Source organism: Myotis lucifugus, unplaced genomic scaffold, assembly GCF_000147115.1.
Source record: "Myotis lucifugus unplaced genomic scaffold, Myoluc2.0 scaffold_0, whole genome shotgun sequence".
In the NCBI taxonomy this organism is placed as follows: Eukaryota; Metazoa; Chordata; class Mammalia; order Chiroptera; family Vespertilionidae; genus Myotis; species Myotis lucifugus.
In genome coordinates, this window is record NW_005871048.1 from 40,521,306 (window position 1) to 40,546,099 (window position 24,794).

At 38.2% G+C, this 24,794-nt stretch overlaps 1 protein-coding gene across 3 annotated transcripts in view; it reads right to left on the reverse strand.

The window, feature by feature from the left end:
* The window catches only part of FCHO2 (FCH domain only 2), a 113,113-nt gene that overhangs the window by 82,751 nt on the left and 5,568 nt on the right, over nucleotides 1–24,794 (reverse strand). For all 3 annotated transcript variants that reach the window (XM_023750868.1, XM_014451807.2, XM_006081340.3), the window contains exons 2-3: nucleotides 15,996–16,087; nucleotides 3,976–4,050 (exon numbers count right to left, since the gene is read on the reverse strand). In XM_023750868.1, the coding sequence (XP_023606636.1) occupies nucleotides 3,976–4,050; nucleotides 15,996–16,087 (167 nt within the window). The remainder of the gene's footprint in view (nucleotides 1–3,975; nucleotides 4,051–15,995; nucleotides 16,088–24,794) is intronic.

The following is a 24,794-nucleotide window of genomic DNA, read 5'->3' on the forward strand; positions in this document are numbered from 1 at the left end:
CAATCAATAGATGTGTCTCTCTCAAATCAATGTTTCTCTCTCCCTCCCCTCTTTCCTTCTTCCGCTCTACTGTCTCTTAAAAAAAAAAAAAAAAACGCCAGGTGAGGATTCAAAAAAATTTTAAATACTTCATCAGAAATAAAAGTTCCTTTGAATTTAAACATGGAAAAGTTAAAACTTGCACATGAATTTTTAGTGTCATCATTAATAATTATATAAGAACTAGAGGCCCAATGCACAAAATTTGTGCATGGGTAGGGTCCCTAGCGGCTGCTAGGGCCTTCCTTCATTCCACGCCGCCCCCTGGTGGTCTGCGCACCTCATAGCGAGTGATCGAACTCCCGGTCTCCCAATTGAACTCCCGAGGGGACATTTTGCATATTAGGTTTTTATATATATAGAAGATTATTTTAAAACTATTATCTGAAACCTTTTAAGGATCATTATATCTGTGTACTTCAACAAACATTAAGAGAGTCCCCTTTTTACTACATAGTTCAAGATGCATGACATACTTTCCTACCAGCTTTTCTCAATATTGATAGTTTAATATTTTCAGCAGGTTCAAGTACTTCCAAGAATTACTTACTATGTTATAATAACTTAGATACTACTTAGAATGCCAATGTTAAATTTGGTCAATAGAGAATGATCTAAGAATAATTTTACCCTATAATTTCCTCAGGTACTCCCTATGATATTTTCAACAGTATCTGCTTTGTTTTATGACAAAATTTCTAATTAATAAAACAAAGCAAATAACAGCACTGATTACTAAGTCAAGAGAACAGAGAAAGAAATTACTTATCCTAATATGTACTCTGTGCCAATTATTACATTTCCTACCCAGTAGAAAAGCTAACTAACAATGTTCATTTTAAGCAATAGTAAAGAAGTTTAAAGAAGCTTATTAAAATACTTAGGATTGGCCCTAGCCAATTTGGCTCAATGGATAGAGCGTCAACCTGTGGACTAAAGGGTCCAGGGTTCAATTCTAGTCAAGGGCACATGCCCAGGTTGTGGGCTTAATCCCCAGTAGGGGACGTGCAGAAGGCAGCCGATCAATGTTTCTCTCTCATCACTGATATTTCAATCTCTCTCTCCCTTTCCCTTCCTCTCTGAAATCAATAAATATATACTTTAAAAAGAAAACACTTAGGATTGTTCTGATTAGATATCATTTCACACTTTAAAATCTCATCAGCCCTAAATCTGGCAAGTAGATGGAAAATTTCAAAACAAAAAAAAAGACACTAAAACAATCCACTCACAACAGCTTCAAAAGACTTGTGCATCACTTCATGTAAACCTGATACATGATGATAGTCTAGATTTCACAAAGCAGGTAAGATAGGAGTGTCCCTTTACTTTACCAAAGGATTCTTTACAGAGAAAAGCAGTTCAACGTAAGATTTCTTTAAATATAGGTTTCTTTAAGGAATTTCAAATATTATTATTCCATTTACAAAAGTTAGATATACAACTTTTTTCTGGTTAAATAATACACATGAATCTATATAACAAAAGCCTAAGTAACCGTTACGGTGGAACGACCAGAATGACCGGTCGCTATGATGCGCACTGACCACCAGGGGACAGACACTCAAGGAAGGAGCTGCCCCCTGGTGGTCAGTGCGCTCCCACAGGGAAAGCACCGCTCAGCCAGAAGCCAGGCTCACGGCTGGCAAGCGCAGCGGCGGTGGCGAGAGCCTCTCCCGCCTCCACAGCAGCACTAAAGAGAAGTGAGCCAAGTGGTAAGGAGCAGTGAGCAGGTGGGCAGTAAGGAGCGAGGGATCCTGGATTGCTTTGCGAGAGGGATGTCTGACTGCTGGCTTAGGCCCGATCTCCTGGGAGACCAGGAGTTCGATTGCTTGCTATAATGTGCGCTGGCCACCAGGGGCAGTGCAGAATGAAGAAAGGCTGGCAGCCGGGAGCTGTGGGAGGCCCTAGCCAGCAGCCAGAAGGCCCCAATCAGCCCTGATCGCCAACCAGGCCTAAGGACCCTACCCATGAATGAATTTCGTGCACTGGGCCTCTAGTAGTTATATCCTATCTAATAATAGACAAACATGGTAATTGACTGTACCTTCGCTACACCTCCCATTGGCTAATCAGCAGGATATGCAAATTAACTGCCAACAAAGATGGCGGGTAATTTGCATACGTAGGCTCCACTGGAAGCCTGACGGCCTGGGACCGGTGGAGCAGCGAGGCCTGACGTTTCCGGGACCAGCGGAGCAGTGAGGCCTAACGTTCCCGGGGCCGGTGGAGCAGCGAGGCCTGACATTTCCAGGCCGACGGAGCAGCGAGGACTCACAGCTCCAGGCCGGCGGAGCAGCGAGGCCTGACATTTCCTGGGCCGGCAGAGCAGCGAGGCCTCACAGCTCCGGGGCTGGTGGAGCAGGGAGGCCTGACATTTCCTGGGCCGGCAGAGCAGCGAGGCCTCACAGCTCCGGGCCGGCGGAGCAGCGAAGCCTGATGTTTCCGGGGCCAGTGGAGCAGCGAGGCCTGACGTTTCCAGAGCCGGCGGAGCAGTGAAGCCTCATGGTCCTGGGGCCGGCGAAGCAGCGAGGCCTGACGTTTCTGGGCTGGCGGAGCAGCAAGGCTCACGGCCCCGGGGCCGACTCCAGCCAGAACTTGGCCAGAGCGAAGGCCTGGGCCCCGGGTGCCGGAGGCAAACCGGGGCCAGCAGCCAGGGGAAAGGAAGGCCTATTGCACGAATCTCTTCATGCAACAGGCCTCTAGTATATATATATATATGTGTGTGTGTGTGTGTGTGTGTGTGTGTGTGTGTGTGTGTGTATATATGTCAGCACTTATATAATGGACAGTGTCACTACTGTCTGGATGAACTGAAGAGTACAACTCCTCTTTATCCAGGCCACAGTCAGATTTTTATTTAAACTCATTCAATGACACTAGAGAATACTGTCATAAAATAGTCGTTCTTAACCAGTTTTTTGAATTGCAAAACCATATGTCAATCTGGTATAGACCCTCTTCATCAGAAATGAGATAATACCTACCCAAAACTTTACAGTAAATTTCAGGGGATTCACAGATGCATCAGAAACCCATATACAGAGGAATCTTTTACTAAATATCACTATAAAAATCTTTATAAATGTTACACAAATTATTTTCACATCTGAGCTAAAATACCTCTCCCCAAACTTTAGATAACTAAATCAGATTAAGTATTCCTTCCAGAGTTGTTATGTTTCAAATTATACAATTATTCTTCCCAGAGTTGTTATGGCTATGAACACATCTCATATTAAACATATTTTTATTAGTTTTCAATTTCCAAAGAATACATTTCTTCAATACAAATTCTTAAAAGATTTAATGCCCTGACCGGTTTGGCTCAGTGGATAGAGCGTTGGCCTGCGGACTCAAGGGTCGCAGGTTCGATTCCGGTCAAGGGCATGTACCTTGGTTGCGGGCACATTCCCAGTAGGGAGTGTGCAGGAGGCAGCTGATCGATGCTTCTCTGTCATCGATGTTTCTAACTCTCTATCCCTCTCCCTTCCTCTCTGTAAAAAATCAATAAAATATATCAAAAAAAAAAAGATTTAATGATAGTCTATAAATAATCAAACATTTTAAACAAATTTTAACATTTCAATCATTTAATTGAGTTTTTAAAGCTCACTATGTAGAATTTAAATGAAGCTAGAGAAAAAATGAACCTACAGAAAACTAGAATAACATGCATTTACACTTAATATTTATAATGTCCAAATTATACTACTGAATGACTATGTCATTTAATAAAGGGCAAAAAATAAGTTTTACATACTTTGACTGTATTCAGTAATTCAACAAGCTCAAGTATATTTTCAATCAAGTCAATAATAAGTACATTTTATATTTTAGATTTATGAGCTATTATATCCTCAATGAAATCTAATATTCTGAAGAACTTTGCCTAAATCAGCATTAAAAAAGAGTTCTCCAAAGAAATTAACTCACCCAAGTTGTGAATAATTGCTTGCAGATTTTGCTAGTTTTGTCATTGACCTGAAGTACGCCTCTTCTATTGTGGCTCTATTAAATAAAATTTCCAAAATAAATAAATAAAATTTCCATATTATAATATTTCCTTTAATTACCAAACACATAGCAAAATTATCAAAATACAATTAAAACTGTAGAAACAAAACGATAATTCTAAGTATATGCTAAAAATAAGTATGTGGTCATGAATTTCTGGCCCTTTGTGCACATCTACTTAAAGAATTAATCTGGTATAGAACTAAAATAATTTATATCACCAGAGAAACTTACATGAAGTCACCACTCTTTTTACCTTTAGTACCAATGGTTATTTAAACAGGAAATGCAAGAGTGCTGCTTCTTGTATTTTTCTCTCTCTATGTAAACTGATTGTGTGAAAGTCATTTGTTTTTAATACCTACTTAGTGTACTTAATATAGTTTATTTTCAACATTGTGATTTCATTATTATACACATTTACTAGAACAAGAGATTAATAACAGTCTTTTGCACAATACTAAATATTAATTATTAGCATGTCTGAAATCCTGAACTTCAAGGTTTAATCTATTTTGTGATTAAATCTAAAACACAAACAAGTATTTCCTACTGTAATACTGTCTTATATAACTACTGTTCAGCTTATAGGATTTTAGGCTTAAAAAAAAAGATCACCCCTAGCTGGTTTGCTCAGTGGATAGAGCGTCGGCCTGCGGACTAAAGGGTCGTGGGTTCCATTCTGGTCACGGGCACATACACGGGTTACAGGCTCGATCCCCGGTGTGGGGCAGGCAGGAGGCAGCCGATCAGTGATTCTTTCTCATCATGGATGTTTCTCTCTCTCCCTCTCCTGTGCTCTCTGAAATCAATAAAAATATATTTTTTAAAAAAAGATCAACCAAAGCCATTAAAAGCATGAGGTAAAAATTTTTTTCCCATAGACACATAACCTACATATACAACATATGAGACAGTATTTGTTGTATATATTGGCCTTCTTCACACTACAAAACTTTAAGTTCCATCTTATCTCTGTAATTACCCTGTCCCTTCTCAATCTATGCTACCCTTAACAGCGGAACAGCCTACAACCACCACTGCCCTTCCATTTACTTTGATAGGTTGAACTAACTTCCTGCTTTTAATGTTCAAATCCAGATCTCCACACTGCTCTTGCATCAAATCATGTTTATTATCTAAATGCCTCAAGCACTCTACTTACAGTACCTTCAGCACCTCAAACTCAGATTATCCAAACTAAGCTTATCTTCAAACTCTTCCCCTACCCCACACCCATAACAGGCCAACAAAAAGGAACTATTCACAGTATCTGCCTCTCACTGCTGGCATTGTGACTGTTTTTTGCTCCTTAAATTTTTTATCCTTTTAATAAACTATATTACAAAGATAGTACTTTGATCATCTAAAAAGTTAATACAGAAAGAAATATTAATATCTTAATGGGTAAGTTTTAACAGCAAGAAATAAGAAGTGGTTCAATTTCCAGAAATAGTGAATTGATACAAAAACCTCCCAATAAGGAAAACTAGAAAAACACAGAGGAAGAGGTGTGTGACTAAAAGGCATCCGAGAACTAAAGAGACAGTTAAGAATCAGTGGGCCAAGATCCAAGTGAAGAATATCCAGAGAAGTGAGTCAGATATGTAGGGCAGCTTTTCCCTTGGGGGCATCTAGAAGAGGCAGCTAAGACTAAGTGGAACAGCGCTTTTCACAGCCTCACAGGGCAAGGGAGACAAAACTATAGATTGAGATCTGCCAAGGTGGGAATTATGGGAAATTCCAAATCCTTAAAATTGAGACTTCAAGAGTAAGGATGAACCATAAATAAGCAAAACCTCAAAGGGACTACCCACATCTTTTCAAATCCTGTTACTGGATCCTACATGACGTTTATACACATTCATAAAACCACAGGCACATCCTATATCAGTGATGGCGAATCTATGACACGCATGTCAGAGGTGACACGCAAACTCATTTTTTTGGTTGATTTTTCTTTGTTAAATGGCATTTAAATATATAAAATAAATATCAAAAATATAAGTCTTTGTTTTACTATGGTTGCAAATATCAAAAAATTTCTATGTGTGACACAGCACCAGAGTTAAGTTAGGGTTTTTCCAAAATGCTGACACACCGAGCTCAAAAGGTTCGCCATCACTGTCCTATATAATATCCTATATAATAAAGAGCTAATATGCTAATTAGACTGAACAGCAGAACGCCCTTCCGGACAAAGCCGGGGCTGTGAGGGCCGGCCAAGGCAGCCAGGGCTCCGAAAGCTGAGCCTCTTGCATGAATTTCGTGCATTGGGCCTCTAGTAGGAGACAAGACATGATTAACAAAACCCAACAGGAACAAACTGGCAGTGTTCTAAAAGCTGAGATTAAAAAACTTAGACCTTATGAGTTTATGTATTATGTTTAAGGAGATAGTAGATTAAATCAAAAATTTCCATAGAGAACTAGAAATCATTTTTTAAAAGTGGAGGAAACCAGCTCTGTCTGCCGTCTAAAGATACAGAGAGAAGGTAGTGATCTGCAAGCTGGGACGAGAGCTCCCACCAGATATCAAACCCTGTTATAACATAGAGTTTAGACTTCCCAGACTCCAGAACTGTGAGAAAATAAATTTCTGTTTTAAAAAAAGTGGAGGAAACCATAGCAAATTTGAACAAAGATATAAATTCCATATCTGAAAAAAGTTATGTCAATGGATGAGGTTTAACAGCAAATTCAATACACTGTAGGGAGAATTAGTAAACTAGAAGACAGGTGAGAATAATCTCCTGGAATAAAATTAAAAGAGACAAAAGAATGTAAAAATAAAGGAAAAGAACACAGCAAAAAGTCTAACATATGTGTAAAAAGGGAATGGATGTATCAGAAGAAATGTCTATAGAGATAAAAATGTGGAGTATTTTCCAAAATTGACAAGATATCAAAACATAGATCCATGTAGCCCAACAAACCTTGAGAGAATAAATAAAACGATATCTGCACCTAGTCACACACTAGTAAAACTGCAGAAAATCAATGACAAAAAAGTAAACCGCAAAACTATAAAACTCTCAGAGGATAACACAGGAGAAAACCTATCTGTGATGTCTTTTTAGATACAACACCAAAGACATGACCTGTGAAAGAAATCATTATTAAGGTGGATTTCATTAAAATGTAAACTTCTACTCTGTGAAAGATAATGTCAAGAAAATGAGAAGAGCCCTGGCTGGTTTGGCTCAGTGGATATAGAGCATTAGAAAATTCTTTATCCTATACATATGCATACTCTATGACCTGGCAATTCTACTGCAGGGTATACAACTAATATAAATATATGTATGTGTATATGTACACCAAGACATATGTGCAAGAATATTCAAAGCACCCTAGCCGGTTTGGCTCAGTGAATAGAGCGTCGGCCTGTGAACTGAGGGTCCTGGGTTCGATTCCGGTCAAGGGCACATGCCCGGGTTGTGGGCTCGATCCCCAGTGGAAGGCATGTAGGAGGCAGCCTATCAATGATTCTCTCTCATCACTGATGTTTCTATCTCTCTCTCCTTCTCCCTTCCTCGCTGAAATCAAAAAAAATATTTTTTTAAAAGAATATTCAAAGCAAAATTATCTACAAGAGCAAAACACTGAAAACAATCCAAATTTCTGTAAACAGTGGCAATTACATTTTGACATATTTATACAATTTGATATTAAATAGTACTGTAAATGAATTATACTAAACTCAATACAAATGAATCTCACAAACAGTGCTGAGTAACAGGACTCAGACAAAAAAATACCTATATATGATTAAATTGATATAATTAACACAAAGTTCAAAAAATAGGTACAACTTCCTTGACAGATGAATGAACAAATTGTGGTATATCCATACATGGAATACTATTCAACAACAAAAAAGAATGAATTATTAACACACATGCAACAACATGGATGAATCTCAAAATAATTTTTTTTCTTTTTTTTTTTCTTTTTTTGTTAATCCTCACCTGAGGATACTTTTTCATTGATTTTGAGAGAATGGAAGGGAGAGAGACAGAGAAAGAGAAGTATCGATGTGATAGAGACACGTGTATTGGTTGCCTCTCACACAGGCTCTGGCCAGTCCTGTACTTTCTTTCTCATTAACTCTTTCAAAAAATATGAGTATCTAGATGTGCATCCAAAGTACGTGCCCTTGACTGGGATCAAACCTGGACCCTTTGGTCCGTGGGCCAACGCTCTATTCACTGAGCCGAACAGGCTAGGGCTCAAAATAATTATACTGAGTCAAAGTACCAGACAACAGAATATATCTTGCATGATGCAATTTATACTGATAATACAAACTAACCTAAGTGTCAGAAGCAAATGTAGGGTTAAAAAAAAAAAGGAAATGAGTGGTTGCTTAGGGATGGTGGGAAGGGACAGGAGGGAGGGATTACAAAGAGGATGATGAGTATGTTCATTGCCATGATTATGGTAATTTCATGAGTGTATGGATATGTCAAAATGTATCAGATTATATGCTTTAACTATATACAGTATATTGTATGTCAGTTATACTTCAATAAAGCTATTGAAAGAAAGAAAGGAGGAAGAAAAAAGTCTGAATGGCTGACTTAGGAAGTTATTTAACCTTTATTGGGCCCCCAGTAAATAAATTATCAGTTTTGTTCTTTTTTAAATGTGTTTTTATTGCTTTAGAGAAAGAAGGGGGTGGGGGAGAGAGGGAGGGAGGAGAGAAAGGGGGAGGGGGAGGGCAAGGAGAGGGGGAAGGGAAGGGGAGAGAAACATCAATGTGAGAGAGAAATATCAGTTGCCTCCCGTACCCACCCCGAGGCTAGGGATTGAATCCACAACCCAGGTATATACCCTAACCAGGAATCATACCAGTGACCTTTTGATGCACGGGACAACACTAAACCAACTGAGCTACACTGGCCAAGACAGCTTATCAGTTTTGAGAGTTAAATGAGATAATGTATGCAAAATCCTTAGTGCATAGGTACTTTCTTTCTCATTAACTCTTTCAAGAAATATGAGTATCTAGATGTACAAGGCTCTGTGCTAGGTGCTGGGGCACAAAATACTACATACTGTCCCCTTTATAGGGGAACAAAAAAAAAAGTAACAAAAATGAATAATCAAAAATTTTATAAATACTAGAAAAAGCTTTATGATGTTGAAAAAGATTATAATAGGTGCTTTTACCTAGTCAAGACATTAATAAAAGGATTCCTGGCAAAATGAGCACAATTCTGAGCTCTAAAAAATAAGCAGGTATTAACTAAGTGGAAACAGGACTAAACATGTACAAAACCTGGACTAGAAGAAGCCTGTCAATAATATGGCCAATGTCCCTGGAGAGGAAAGAGTAGACTGGTGTAACCTAAAATCTGAAAAGCAGTTTCAGGTCAGACTATGCAGGCGTACCTTAAGAGCAACAGGAAGCCTTTGAAATGGTTTAAACAGGAGAAGTAACAAACTGATCTGTAGTTTTTAAAAAGTACTCCAATTATAGTGCAGAGAATAAATTGCAGGATAACAAGAATGAATGTAGATAGACCAGTCAGGGGCTATCACTGCAGTTCAGGCAACAACAATGGATTAGATTATAATATCATCTTGGATTAGGATAATGAAGTTACAGGTTCGTTCTATCAAAAAATGTTTACTGGACTTCCGGTCAAGATGACGGGTAGGTAAATGCAGTACTCACCTCCTCCCACAACCACAGCAAAATTAAAGTAAACAACAGAAAAACCATCATTCAGAACCACCTGAAATCTGACTGAATGAAAGTCCTACAACTAGGGATTTAGAGACTGGCAGGAGGGGTGGAATGGACCTTGGTTCGAATCTTGGCCTCACCTGGACACCTCCAAGGCCAGCACAAGTAGCAGCTATCTGCATATTACTTTGTTACTCATGTGGGGTGGCCCCGGGCAGAAAAAAAGGCAGCGGCTGACCTTGTGGCCTGTACCTCCAAGAAGGCTCCAGAGCCAGCCCACCCAGTGGACAGCCTCAGACCACATTGAAACATCACCACCCAACCATATCCACAGGTGACACACTCAAGGGGCAGATTCAATGAGTGCCAGAGCCCCACTGAAGTAAATCCTGCTCTGTGGGGTGGGCACCTGCACAGCTCCAATCCTTACAGCTGACCTGCCTGGGGGTAAATCCCTCTCACTGATGTGCCAACAGCAATCAAGGCTCAACTACAAGAGGAGGGTGTCAACAGCCCACATAGGGAGGGAAGTGCACCTCAAGTGCCCAGCTTGGGTGACAGGGAGGGTGTGTCACGGGGCCCTACAGAACACCTACATTAGGCCACTCTACCATGCCTGGGAGATGTAGCAGCTCTATCTAATACATCGAAGCAAACACAGGGAGGCTTCCAAAATTAGGAGACAAACATGTGCCAAATGAAAGAACAGAACAGAACTCCAGAAAATAACTAAACAAAATGGAAATAAGCAATCTCCTAGATCAGTGGTTGGCAAACTCATTAGTCAACAGAACCAAATATCAACAGCACAACGATTGAAATTTCTTTTGAGAGCCAAATTTTTTAAACTTAAACTATATAGGTAGGTACATTGTTATTAACTTAATTAGGGTACTCCTAAGGCTTAGGAAGAGCCACACTCAAGGGGCCAAAGAGCCGCATGTGGCTCGAGAGCCGCATGTGGCTCGAGAGCCGCAGTTTGCCGACCACGGTCCTAGATGAAGAGTTCAAAACACTGGTTACAAGGATGCGCAATGAACTTAGTGAGAGCTTCAACAGCATAAAAAGGAACAGTCAGAAATGAAGGATACACTGTCCTGGCCGGTGTGGCTCAGTTAGTTGGAGCATCACCCCATACACCAAAAGGTGGCAGGTTCGATTCCCGGTCAGGGCACATACCCAGGTTGCAGGTTCAATCCCCCAGGTGGGGCATGTGAGTATGGCAACCAATCAATGTTTCTCCTCACATCAATATTTTTTTCTCTCTCCCTTCCTCTCCCTAAAAATAAATAAAGAAAAATAATTATTATTTTTTAAAAATAGAAATGAAGGATACACTAACTGAAATGAAGAATAATTTACAGGGAATCAACATTAGAGTAGATGAAGCCAAGAATCAAATAGTGATCTGAATCATAAGGAAGCAAAAACACCCAATCAGAACAGTGAAAAAGAAAAAAGAATCCAAAAAAATGAAGACAGTGTAGGAAACCTCTGGGACAATTACAAGCGTACCAACCAAAATTCACATCATGCAGGTGCCAGAAGGATAAGAGAGTGAGCGAGAAATTGAAAACCTATTTGAAAAAATAATGACAGAAAACTTCCCTAACCTTTCACCAGTTAACTTTCAAACAAGTCAGGAAGCACAGAGGCCCAAACAAGATGAAACCAAAGAGGCACATACCAAGTCACATCAAAATTAAAATGCAAAAGGTTAAAGACAAAGAGAGAATTTTAAAAGCAGCAAGAGAAGAGCAGTTAGTTACCTACAAAGTAGCTCCCATAGACTGTCAGCTGATTTCTCAACACAAATTTTGTAGGCCAGAAGGGAGTGGCAAGAAATACTCAAAGTGATGAAAGCCAGCATGGCTCAGTGGTTGAGCACTGACCTATGAACCAAGAGGTTCGATTCCCGGTCAGGGCACATGCTCGGGTTGTGGGCTCGATCCCCAGTATGGAGCTTGCAAGAGGCAGCCAATCAAGGATTCTCTCTCATCATTGATGTTTCTATCCCTCTCTCCCTCTCCCTTCCTCTATAAAATCAATAAAAATATATTTTAAGAAATAAAATAAAATAAAATAAATGAACAAGCAGAAGAGAAACAGACTCATAGATACATAGAACATTTTGATGGCTGCCAGATGGAAGGGGGTTGAGGGAATGGGTTGTTACAGAATAGTCATAGAAATGTATAATACAGCACACAGAATATAGGTAATAATATAATAACTATGCATGGTGTCAGATGGGTGTGAGATTTATCAGGATGATCACTTAGTGAGTTATGTAATGTTTAATCACTGGGGTGCAGACCAGGCTAATATAATAATGTGTATCAACTGTAATTGAAAAATAAAAATTATTTTTAAAAAATATATTTATTGAGGGTCTACTAAAGAGGCAAGCAGTCCCCCAGGCGCAGGAAATAGAGTAATTAGCAAAAACAACACACACAAAAAAACCCTACTCTTATGAAATTTCTATTCTAAGATAGACAAATAAATAAGTAAAATGTTGCTTCTATTAGATGGCTTAAGTTTTATGAAGAAAAATAAAGCAGGGAAGGGGGCGTGGAAGGAGGGGTTGTCTCACTGCTCAGAGAATCATAAAGGGATTAGATTCTAGGCCAGGGGTGGGCAAACTTTTTGACTCAAGGGCCACAATGGGTTCTTAAACTGGACCAGAGGGCCGGAACAAAAGCATGGATGGAGTGTTTGTGTGAACTAATATAAATTCAAAGTAAACATCATTACATAAAAGGGTACGGTCTTTTTTTTTTTTGTAGTTTTATTCATTTCAAACGGGCTGGATCCGGCCCGCGGGCCGTAGTTTGCCCACGGCTGTTCCAGGCAAAGAGATGGCCCAGGAGTCCTGGACTTCTTATGGTTACTGATATAAAAAGGGTTAAAAGGCATGACTACTGCCTAATGGTATCAAGGTAGTTATAGCAGTGATGCAAGTGTTGGCGCAAAAGACAGGTTAGGGGACATGTCAGAGATGCAGAGTTCTGGGGCCTCTCCTTTACACCTGCCAATGATGACATAGAAGCCAGAGAGGGATAGCTTTATCCATAGTATTTAGAGCAGGGGTGGGCAAACTTTTTGACTCGAGGGCCACAATGGGTTCTTAAACTGGACTGGAGGGCCGGAACAAAAGCATGGATGGAGTGTTTGTGTGAACTAATATAAATTCAAAGTAAACATCATTACATAAAAGGGTACGGTCTTTTTTTTTTTTTTTTAGTTTTATTCATTTCAAACGGGCCGGATCCGGCCCGCGGGCCATAGTTTGCCCACGGCTGATTTAGAGCTTTTGGGCTCCCTCTTAACTCCAGTAGGTGGAAGCCATAAGAGGATTGGTGTTACATAAAAAGTTTGTTCTCCATTTTCAGTTAACTGTATCAAGACAGAAGTTGTGGAGAGACCAAGATGGCGGCATAGGTAAACACCTGAGATTGCTGCCGCAAACAACCACTTCAAAAATACAACTAAAAGACGGAACGGACATCACCCAGACCCACAGGAAGGCTGGCTGAGGAGAGACTCTTCAACTAGAAGGAAAGACAACAGCATACCAAGGCTCAGAGGAGGCGCAGTGTGGAAAATACAAAGGTGCAGAGGTGCGCGCGCAAAGCGGGCTGGTAGCTGAGAGCGCGGTTGTCGTTTTCAATCAGGAGGGAGTCTCAGACTCTGAGCTCCAGATCCGGGTGAGTCTCTAGGGACTCAGACTCAAACGGGAGAAGTGGGATTGTCTGGCATCAGTTGGAACGTGAGGGCAGCTTTCTCTCCGAGGTTTGCAGCGGTTGCTGGGGTTCTGAGAAGCAGAGCCTCTGGGAACGGGACTGAGAGCAGCCATAACCGCTCCCTCCGCCCGCCCTGTTGATCCCCTGCGACCCGCCCCGCCCAAGCCCTGGGCAGAGCCATTTGCTGGATCGCCTCATGCAAAGGCTAGATTAGCACCTCTCCAGAGGACAGAAGTTTTCCCACGGCAGACACAGCTGATTCTCACAGCCAGTCAGCCTGGTGGTCAAATCCCTCTAGTATTAACTACAACAATCAAGGCTTAACTAGAACAAGACTGTGCACAAAGACCACAAGGGGGTGCACCAAGAAAGCATAAAAAATGCGGAGACAAAAAAACATGACAGAAATGGAGGATATAGAGCTAAAAAACGCAATTTTGAGGGCTTGCAATAATGTGCTAGAAGCTGCCAATAAACTTGATGAGATCCTCACGAAATCTAATAAGACCCTCGATGCTGTGATAAAGAACCAACTAGAAATTAAGCACACACGGACTGAAATAAAGAATATTATACAGACACCCAATAGCAGACCAGAGGAGCGCAAGAATCAAATCAAAGATTTGAAATGCGAAGAAGCAAAAAAACACCCAACCGGAAAAGCAAAATGGAAAAAGAATCCGAAAATACGAAGATAGTGTAAGGAGCCTCTGGGACAGTTTCAAACGCACCAACATCAGAATTATAGGCGTACCAGAAGATGAGAGACAGCAAGATATTGAAAACCTATTTGAAGAAATAATGGCAGAAAACTTCCCCCACCTGGTGAAAGAAATGGACTTACAGGTCCAAGAAGCGCAGAGAACCCCAAACAAAAGAATCCAAAGAGGACCACACCAAGACACATCATAATTAAAATGCCAAGAGCAAAAGACAAAGAGAGAGTCTTAAAAGCAGCAAGAGAAAGAGACTCAATTACCTACAAGGGAATACCCATACGACTGTCAGCTGATTTCTCAAAAGAAACTTTGCAGGCCAGAAGGGAATGGCAAGAAATATTCAAAGTGATGAATACCAAGAACCTACAACCAAGATTACTTTATCCAGCAAAGCTATCATTCAGAATTGAAGGTCAGATAAAGAGCTTCACAGATAAGGAAAAGCTAAAGGAGTTCATCACCACTAAACCAGTATTATACGAAATGCTGAAAGATATCCTTTAAGAAGAGGAAGAAGAAAAAGGTAAAGATACAAATTGTGAACAACAAACATGCATCTATCAACAAGTGAATCTAAGAATCAAGTGAATAAATAATCTGATGTACAGAATGAACCGGTGATTATAATGAATCAGGGACATAGAAAGGGAATGGACTGACTATTCTTGGGGGGGTAAGGGGAATGGGAGATGTGGGAAGAGACTGGACAAAAATTGTGCACCTATGGATGAGGACAGTGGGTGGGGAGTGAGGGCGGAGGGTGGGGCGGGAACTGGGAAGAGGGGAGTTATTGGGGGGGGAAAAAAAGAGGAACAAATGTAATCTGAACAATAAAGATTTAATTAAAAAATAAAAAATAAAAAAAAAGACAGAAGTTGTATCTTTACCACTATACACCCAGAATCCAAACAAGGGTCTGACACACAGCAGACATTAGATATATATTGTTGAAAGAATAAATGAAGTATTGTATCTAAAGGCATATATCCCTCTATAATCAAGGTAAAGACTTTAAATGTATTCATATAAAAATCATCAAGTGGGCCCAATTACAAAACAACTTTAATCAAATAAAATTATAATGATTTTTAATAGTTTCTAAATTAACTAGTATATTATAAAGTCTTAAAGGTAATCATATTTTGTAATTTTGCAGAATTTAAAAATACATACTTAGGGCCTCTTTAAAAATAAAAGTTATAATAATAATTAAACTACAACAGAGGTGGGGAACCTTTTCTCTGCCAAGGGCCATTTGGATATTTATAACATCATTCGCAGGCCAAATTATCAACTTAAAAATTAGCCTGCTATATTTGGTCAAACATTTAATTAACTCACCCCTAATGCTTTGGCAGGGCCACACCAAATGATTTCGCAAGCCTTATACAACCCGCAGGCTGAACATTCCCCATCCCTTAACTACAAGTTCAGAAAACTTAGTCTTTTCAAATTATTTTAGTATGTTTTCTTTACTGACATGTTTATTTAAAGAAATTGTAATATTTTATTCTTTAAAGTCCCTCAATTTTTCTATTGTATCACCTTGCTAGCACATTCAATGAAAAATATTTTCAGGCAGTGATATATAAATCAGTTTAACAATGCAAATTAGAGCCACTATTTAGCCCTCAGTGTGTAGATCACAGATAACCATTACTTTAAAGTATAACTATAGTATACTTTTAACAACTGTACTTGAATACAATCAAAATTTTCTCATTTATATTCTAAAATTTAACTTGTAATAAACTGTTAAATGACATGAAAAAATACATACCTTTCTCTTACAAAATCTGCTAGCTCTTTTGTCGATATCTGTCCATGTTTCATATTATGGTAAAGAATATCAAAGCCACTATTTTTTTCCCCCTACAATTTAAAAAGATTTTTAGTTTAATAAAAAAAAGAGAGAGAGAGATCAAAATAACATTAACAAATATGCAATTCTGACAGTCAGGTAAGCTATCTTTCCTAAATTTAACCATTGTTGCTCACTGTAAGACTTTAAACTGTATCAAATGAATATTGTAAGGTTTCATAAAGTTTATATTTATTATATACTAGAGGCCCAGTGCATGGATTCGTGCACCCGTGGGGTCCCTCAGCCTGGCCTGCACCCTCTCCCAATCCAGGATCCCTCAAGGAATGTCGGACTGCCGCAGGCCTGCGGGAATCAGGCCAAAACCAGCACTCCGACATCCCCCAAGGGATGTAGTAGTGTGTGAAGCGGCAGGCAGACAGGGAGGAGCCCAAGCCCAGGCTGGGCCATGCTGCTCCCGCTCATCCCAGCACCACTGCACCTGCTGCCGCCGCCGCTGCTCAGTAAGCTCACTGAGCAGCGCTCCCGCTGTGGGAGTGCACTGACCACCAGGGGGCAGCTCCTGCATTGAGCGTCTGCCCCCTGGTGGTCAGTGCACGTCATAGCGACCAGTCGACCGGTCATTCAGTCATTTGGTCGCTTAGGCTTTTATGTACATAGATGCAATCATGTATATATACATACTCTATAATCACTCATAAGGGTATATTAATGAAACTAAGTCTGAAATTTTAAGGAATAATATGTAGTATAATTTAGATAAGATAACCATGGACCTCTTTAAATACATTACTAAATACCAAAATTCAATTCCTTGAATAGGCATTAAGGGATCCCTAATAATTTAACACAGCGATTTTCAATCAGTGTGCTGCAAGAATTTCTAAAACGTACAATACTTGACTATTTAGTCAGGGGCACTGACCTCTTTTCCCTTAAATCATCAAATAAAAAAAAAAATGACAACAGCCAACACAACAAAAGCCGTCCAGTGTGAATGAATCAAAATTACACCTATTTTTTGGCAGATCCACAAAAAATATATTTTTTGGTGTGCTGCAGAATTTTAGTAATTAGTTTATGTGTGCCATCAGATAAAAAGGTTGAAAATCACTGATTTAACTCAAAAGTCTGTACTTTAAAATTACTAAATCTTGACATCTTAGTCAAGACAGCATATTACTAATCATATAAGCATTGAATACAAGCTACTTTATAATTGCTAATATGAGTCTTTCAGTAAACTTAAGCAATTTGAGAAGTGAGAAAGTAGATAAAATTTTAAAAAGAGCATTAACAGTCTATTAGCTAGTCCTCAACTAATGGGAAATTAAGAGAACCAGACCACTACACAATCCTACAAAACCATTAGTTATTTAATCCAATAAATGCTAAGTTAGCTAGTCATAGCAAAGAAAACATTAGAAATATCAATGTTATAGGTGAAGTAAAAGACTATCAATAAACCAAGCTCAACAACTCTCTTCACAAATGTCAGTGTTACTTTTCTTCAGTGAAAATAAAGAACGGAACATATTTACTGGAAATAAAAAGCAATATCATAAGCAAGTGTTATGCAACCTGAAACCTAATTTTTCCAAAGTTTGCCAAAAACAGAAAACATATTATAGGAACTTCCAGTTATGTTGATGTGATCCCTAATAAACTTGTCAACTAATATACCAAGTAATTAGTTTGCCATACATACAATTAAAATGTCATATTCGAATACCGGGTGCGGTAAGCTTTAAAAAAAAAAAGCTATATTCATAAGGAGATAATATCCTTAACATTATGAATAGCCACTTTCAATTTTCAGGAAGAATGTAACATTAGCCCTAGTCGGTTTGGCTCAAGGGATAGCGTGTGGGCCCGCAGACTGAAGGGTCCCAGGTGCGATTCTGCTCAAGGGCAGGGCACGTACCTCAGTTGCAGGCTCGATTCCTGGCCCTGGTCATAAACTACAGTCTCTTATGAATCCAAACATATCCATTTGGCTTCTACAACTTTTTCATGTTTAAGATAAAGTTTATTATCTAACTCTAGTTTTTACTGTCCCTGGCTTTTGCATGCAAATTTATTCCAGCCAAAATAAGAACATTTTTTTGAAATAACCATTATCACTAGTCTATAGCAAGTGAAAATAACATCACGCAGATTAGTAAATAAAATTACAAATAATAACAGGCCTGAAACTTCTGATGGATTCATCCCGTTATTTGACCGTAATATAGAAATTACAAATGATTAGAGGACCCACCAACTCTCATAATATGAATCCTGAAAGAAACAAACCTGAAATCTAAAACCTTAAAATCCAAAGTCTAAAGCTCTTATGCCCCAAATTTCTCACCTAACATACCTACTACTTCTCATTTGCAAATAATTCTAACAAGTCCAGGTTATCTGAGTTCCCAAAGTGTATTATGCATATTTAAAGGCAAAAATGGAAAAGAGCTGAGAGTGAAGGGCTATTTAAACCAGCACACAGACCTAGCTGGTTTACCTCAGTGGACAGAGTGTCAGCCTGTGGACTGAAGGGTCCCAGGTTCGATTCTGATCAAGGGCACATGCCCAGGTTGTGGGCTCGATCCCCAAGGTTGTTTGAAAGAAAGAAAAAGAGAAGTTGGGAGATTCCCTTTTTCTCTTGAAGAGTAGTTTTGCTTGGTTTTGTCTTTTCTTAACAAATTGGTTCTTGCTACCTCAATTTCTGAAAGTTGGTATGTTCCTGATAAGAGCAATATATTTTTAAATTTCAGTTTGAAATAGCTGTAGATTTATAGGAAATGGCTGAAAAATGTACAGGAAGGTTTTATATATAAGCAAGATTTTTTTTCTAAGTTGGTCAAATCTTATTCAGTTAGAAAAGTCAGCTTTCCTTAACAGTTGGATATGGTTGCTATTTATGTTCATTGGTAACAGATGACTGCAGAAATCATAATGACCCATTCTTCTATGGAGGCCTGATACTGCTTTTTCTTTTTTTAGGTAAAAAAAGTAAATTGGATTCAATTAAAAAGGAAGGTGCAAAACAGTATCCCTAATCAAATTTCATTTTCTCTGAAAAAAATAACATGTTGTATATACAGGGTTGGGCAAAAGTAGGTTTATAGTTGTGAGTATGCAAAACACAGTTTAATCTTGAATTATTATTTATTATTTTATTATTTTCCATATGAACAACTGTAAATCTCTGCCCCACCTTGTACTTATACAAAACAAGTCTAAAAGCATATACAGCAAACTATTAACAGCAAATTATTTCTGGAAAGTGGAATAATGAGCATAGATTAACTTTCCAATAAAAAATAAATAAACCAAGACTTCAATATATAAGAGCTAAGAGCTATCATGACAGTTTTAAAATGCAATTTTCTTCCAAGTATACCACAACTATTGATATCAATTTTGCTTATCAATGACTGTTTTTTTCCTTCTGCTCAAATTTTTAAATTATTCCTTTTTTACAACAGTTTTATTGAGATATAATTCACACACCATATAATTCACCCATTTAAAATCTGTACACTGTAATAATTTTTAGGATATTTATAGAGTTGTGCAACCATCACCACAATCATTGTTAGAACATTACTGTCACCCACCCAAGCAAACAAAAAACCCCCATAACCAAATACAAGCATACCTCAGAGATACTGTGTGTTCAGTTCCAGACCATCGCAACAAACTGAGTATCGCAAAAAAACAAGTCGTAAGCTTTATGCTGGTGGAGGGACTTGCCTCCAATTTATAAAAAACACAACATCTGTGAAGTGCAATAAAGCAAAGCACAAAATGAGGTACACCTGTGGCTAGATTTTTAAGAGTATTTACTAATCAGTGATGAGCTTCTTTTCAGGTGGTTAATTCATTAGTTTAACAAGTAAATACATATGTCCACAAAGACATCTGTACAAGAATGTTTATGCAGCATTAATCATAATAGCCAAAAGATGGAAACAACCCAAAAGTCCATTACCTGACAAATGAATAAACAAAATGTGATATAGCCTTGAACTAGAATATTATTCAGCCATAAAAGGAATAAAGCACTTATATATGCAACAACACTGATTAACCCCGAAAACATTATGCTAAGAGAAAAAAGCCAGTCACACAAGACCACATACTGTAATGATTCCATTCATTTTAAAAGTCCAGAATAAAAAAATAAAGAGAAAATAGATTAATAGGTCGCTTGGAGGTTGGAGGTAATGTAAGGGATGATAAACGGTACAGGATTTCTTTTTGAGGTAATGAAAATGGTTTTAAATTGATGATGGTTGTAAATATTATCAAAATTGACTGTGAATATTACCAACAACCACTGAATTGTATACTTTAATGAGTGGATTACATGGCATGTAAAATATAGCTCAATAACATTACCCAAAAAGTTCAGTAAACAATATTTTTATCTTCTTTAATCAATAAATTCTTGCAGAGAAAGTTTTCAGTATTAACCGACAAAAACATTAACACCATTGCTGGCCCAAGGAGAACAACTGCTAAGTCGGTTTGCACAAGATAGCATCTTTTATCTGCTCATCTTAATGCACTTTACAAAGAGGTATCACTTTCACAGAACATCCACTACCTTCGACCTGGGGCAAATAAAATTGTCCTATAATCCAATATAAATAAGTTTTAAAAAACTCTGGATAGCCCAGCCAGTGTTATCAATGGTTGAGCATGGAGGTCAGAGTTTGTTTCCCCGGCAGGGAACATGCCTGGTTTGTCGGCTTGATCCCCAGTAGGGGGGTGTGCAAGAGGCAGCTGATCAATGATTCTCTCATCATTGTTTGTCTTTTTCCCTCTCCCTTCCTTTCTGAAATCAATGAAAACTTTTTTTAAAATCTTTGTATATTCCTACTATGAAGTAAAAAAAAAAAGTTTTGCCATCCTTTGAAGATGATGCGCACTGAACAAGGCTCCCACAGGGGGAGCGTCACTCAGCCAGACACCAGACTCATGGCTGGTGAGCGCAGCGGCAGTGGCAGGAGCACTAAGGAGCAGTGAGCCGGCGGCAAGGAGCAGTAAGCAGGTGGGTGCTAAGGAGCAAGGGGTCCCGAACTGCCAGAGGGCGCAGGCCAGACTGAGGGACCCTCCCCCACACCCCCACCCCAGAGCATGAATTTTGTGCACCGGGCCTCTAGTTACATCATAATTATGGTTATAATTAAAAGGAAAAACCATCTTCACTGGCTGTTGTTTCACCCAACTAAAAACTAACATTTTTTAGTTTTAAGACCCCAGCACCACCAATTTGCTTTACTTATATTGAACCTTCCTTCCCTAAAGCCAAGCAAGCATGCTTGTCAGTATTTTCCATAATTTTTTAAAATATATTTTTATTGATTTCAGAGAGGTAGAGAGAATCATTGATCAGCTGTTTCCTGCACAACCCCCACTAGGGATCTAGCCCATACCCAGGCATGTGCCTTGATTAGGAATTGAACCGTGATCTTCTGGTTCATAAGCGGACATTCAATCACTGGGCCACGCCAGCTGTAATTTTTAATCCTGAAATTCCATCAAGGAACATGTTTGTGCCTCATGAACTGATGGAATTATGTGCCTCATCTTCATCACACAGTTCACTAATCACTTCCCAATTTAATCCTCTCTGACTGGTCATTCAAGCAACATTCTCTAGCATCTTCATCAATAGATGTAACTATACATCTCAGTTGCTGTTTTTGTTTCTCCCCATATCTGACCAACGTATGCTAACTTCTGTGGACCCAATTGTTATTAAAATTCTTCAAACTCTAATATTCTTTAATTTTTCCACACTAGGTAAATTGAAAACCAATCCATTAATCCCTTTACTTTATAAATCTGTATAACACCATATTTCTATAGGGATTTCTTAGGATTAATTGTTCTAGAATTATGAAATCAGGACAGATTTCATAATTTCAAAAGATACCCCATGACTCAAAAAAACTACTTCCAAAGGCTTATGCTAGCCAAATATGCAGGATGATACAAAGCATACCTGTTCTCCCATGACTTTGCCTAAATAATTTAAGTAGTTCTGAAGGGATTAGAGTATTTAGGATTTAGTGTACAGGGCCAGAAAAGAACCAAGACAAAAAATGTTTATCCTTTCCATATCAGTGCTCTAAAATCCTTCCCCTGAATTAAATTTATGCAGACTAAATCAGTATTAATTTCTTACTTTCAAATTCCTCCTAGATTAAGGCAAAAAATACAAGATAACCATCCCTCCACCCCCACCCCCACCCAAAAATCCAAGGACTTCAAAAAATTTGGTGCCATCTAAAATACTGTAATTTTATAATGTCTGCCCATCAAGTCTACTTGAACCTAGTTAGATGAAATCTGTAGTTTGCATTTTCATAGCCTGTTGCAGTTGAAAACAATTTGGCTGTTATACAATTATACATTTTAATTTAGTGGATGTTACTTGCTTGTATATACATACGTTATCTCAGGAAAGCTACATAAGAAATTGGTAACAGTGATTGCTTTTGGGGAGATCTTGATGACAGGAGAAAAGGAGATTTTTTTTTTATACTGTATTTATTTCCTTTTGTAACTTGAATACTAAACTGTGTAAATTTCACAAATCTGTTAATGTAGATATGTAAATATACATACATATATACTTTTTGAATTTTAATATACCATCTGATGGGATCATATCCTAAGCAGGTACTCCAAACTACAATATTTGGAAATTTCAAGTAATAGGAAGTCTATATCCTGGGTTTCTATGGTCACTTCAACTAATTTTCTAAAGACATACATTTTTAAATAACCCCAAAGAATGTGTATGTGTGTGTATATATGTGGTTATTAGTCTCTCATCTAAGATACTAAATTTATATAAAATAATCAAGCGAAAATATAACGTTTGGATTCCAATGTCCTATTAATAGCAATTCCAGGTGTTTTGTTTTGTTTTGAATATATTTTATTGATTTTTCACAGAGAGGAAGGGAGAGGGATAGAGAGTTAGAAACATTGATGAGAGAGAAACATCGATCAGCCGCCTCCTGCACACCCCCTCCTGGGGATGTGCCCGCAACCAAGGTACATGCCCTCCACCAGAATCGAACTCGGGACCCTTCAGTCCGCAGGCCGACGCTCTATCCACTGAGCCAAACCGGTTAGGGTGCAATTCCAGGTTTTTAAAAATCATTTTAATCCTCTGTTCATCCATGTAATCACATATCAAATTTTAGATATGTAACCAAGTGCTCCAATTTTATTTAAAAACTTAAGTATGACAATACTAGTGAAATCAACAGACAAATGGAATGAAATTCTTGTACTGGTTAATCAGTAAAAGAAATAAGGAAAAGAAATAAGGAAAAACTTCAGGATAAATATACCTAAGATAATTGTTCATTCTTGATGTGCTGATTGGAGATAATCTTTGGAAAAAGTTACCTAAGTAAAAATGTCAGTTTACCACAATGTGATGTATGTTAAAGAATACTTGGTGTCTTTCAGAAAATGCTGCATAGCTTATATAGGTTAGTTCTACTATGTAAAATGAGATTTATAAAGTATTTCATCAAATATGTTGTGCTTACTTATTTTACCCCTTCAATAATTATCAATCACCTATGCCCAGCAGGTGTGGCTCAGACCCATGCCTCAAGAGGTCTCAGGTTCCATTCCAGGTCAGAGGCATGCAGGAGGCAGCCAATCAATATTTCTCTCTCATCAGTGATTGTATCTCTCCCTCTCCCTTCCTTTCTAAAAAAATCAATAAAAACATATGAAAGTAATTATAACCTATGAAATCCATTTGTTTAAAAAAAAATTTTTAACTCCTGAATTTAATAATCTGAATTTATACAAAAACATGAAGCTAATTTAATAACTATAATACAATGCTTACATAGAGAATCTCAAAAGTATTATTAACTGGTTTCATTAGAGAATGAAACAGCATATCAAGACGCTTCCTCATTGTAATATTTGTTGATATCTTTTTTAAAGTATACAATCTTCTGATGAGCTAACAACTGATATTAAAGACAATAGTGTAGTATCTGCTATTAATATTATTTGCTGTCCAATTTTAATAGAAAAGAAAAACATTTTCAGCTTAATTATCAATGGCACTATACTTTGTGGCAAAAAATGACTTATTAACAACAAAACACCTGTTGTGTAGGAAGTTTGAATATATTTTTCTCTTTAAAATATAGTATTAAGTAAAAGAATTTGTAACGTAGCATATACTTTAAGTCAGTGGTTCTCAACCTTCCTAATGCCCCAACCCTTTAATACAGTTCCTCATGTTGTGGTGACCCCCAATTTCATTGTTACAAATTGAACATAATTAAAGCATACCCAAAGCAATCTATAAATTCAATGCACTTCCCATTAAAATACCAACAGCATATTTCACAGACCTAGAACGAACTCTCCAAAAATTCATCTGGAATTAAAAAAGACCCCAAATAGCTGCAGCGATCCTGAGAAAGAAGAACAAAGTAGATGGGATCTCAATACCAGATATCAAGCTGTATTACAAAGCCACTGTTCTCAAAACTGCCTGGTACTAGCACAAAAACAGACATATAGATCAATGGAATAGAATAGAGAATCCAGAAATCGACCCGAACCAATATTCTCAATTAATATTTGACAAAGGAGGCAAGAACATACAATGGAATCAAGACAGTCTCTTCAATAAATGGTGTTGGGAAAATTGGACAGATACATGCAAAAAAATGAAATTAGACCACCAACTTACACCATACACAAAAA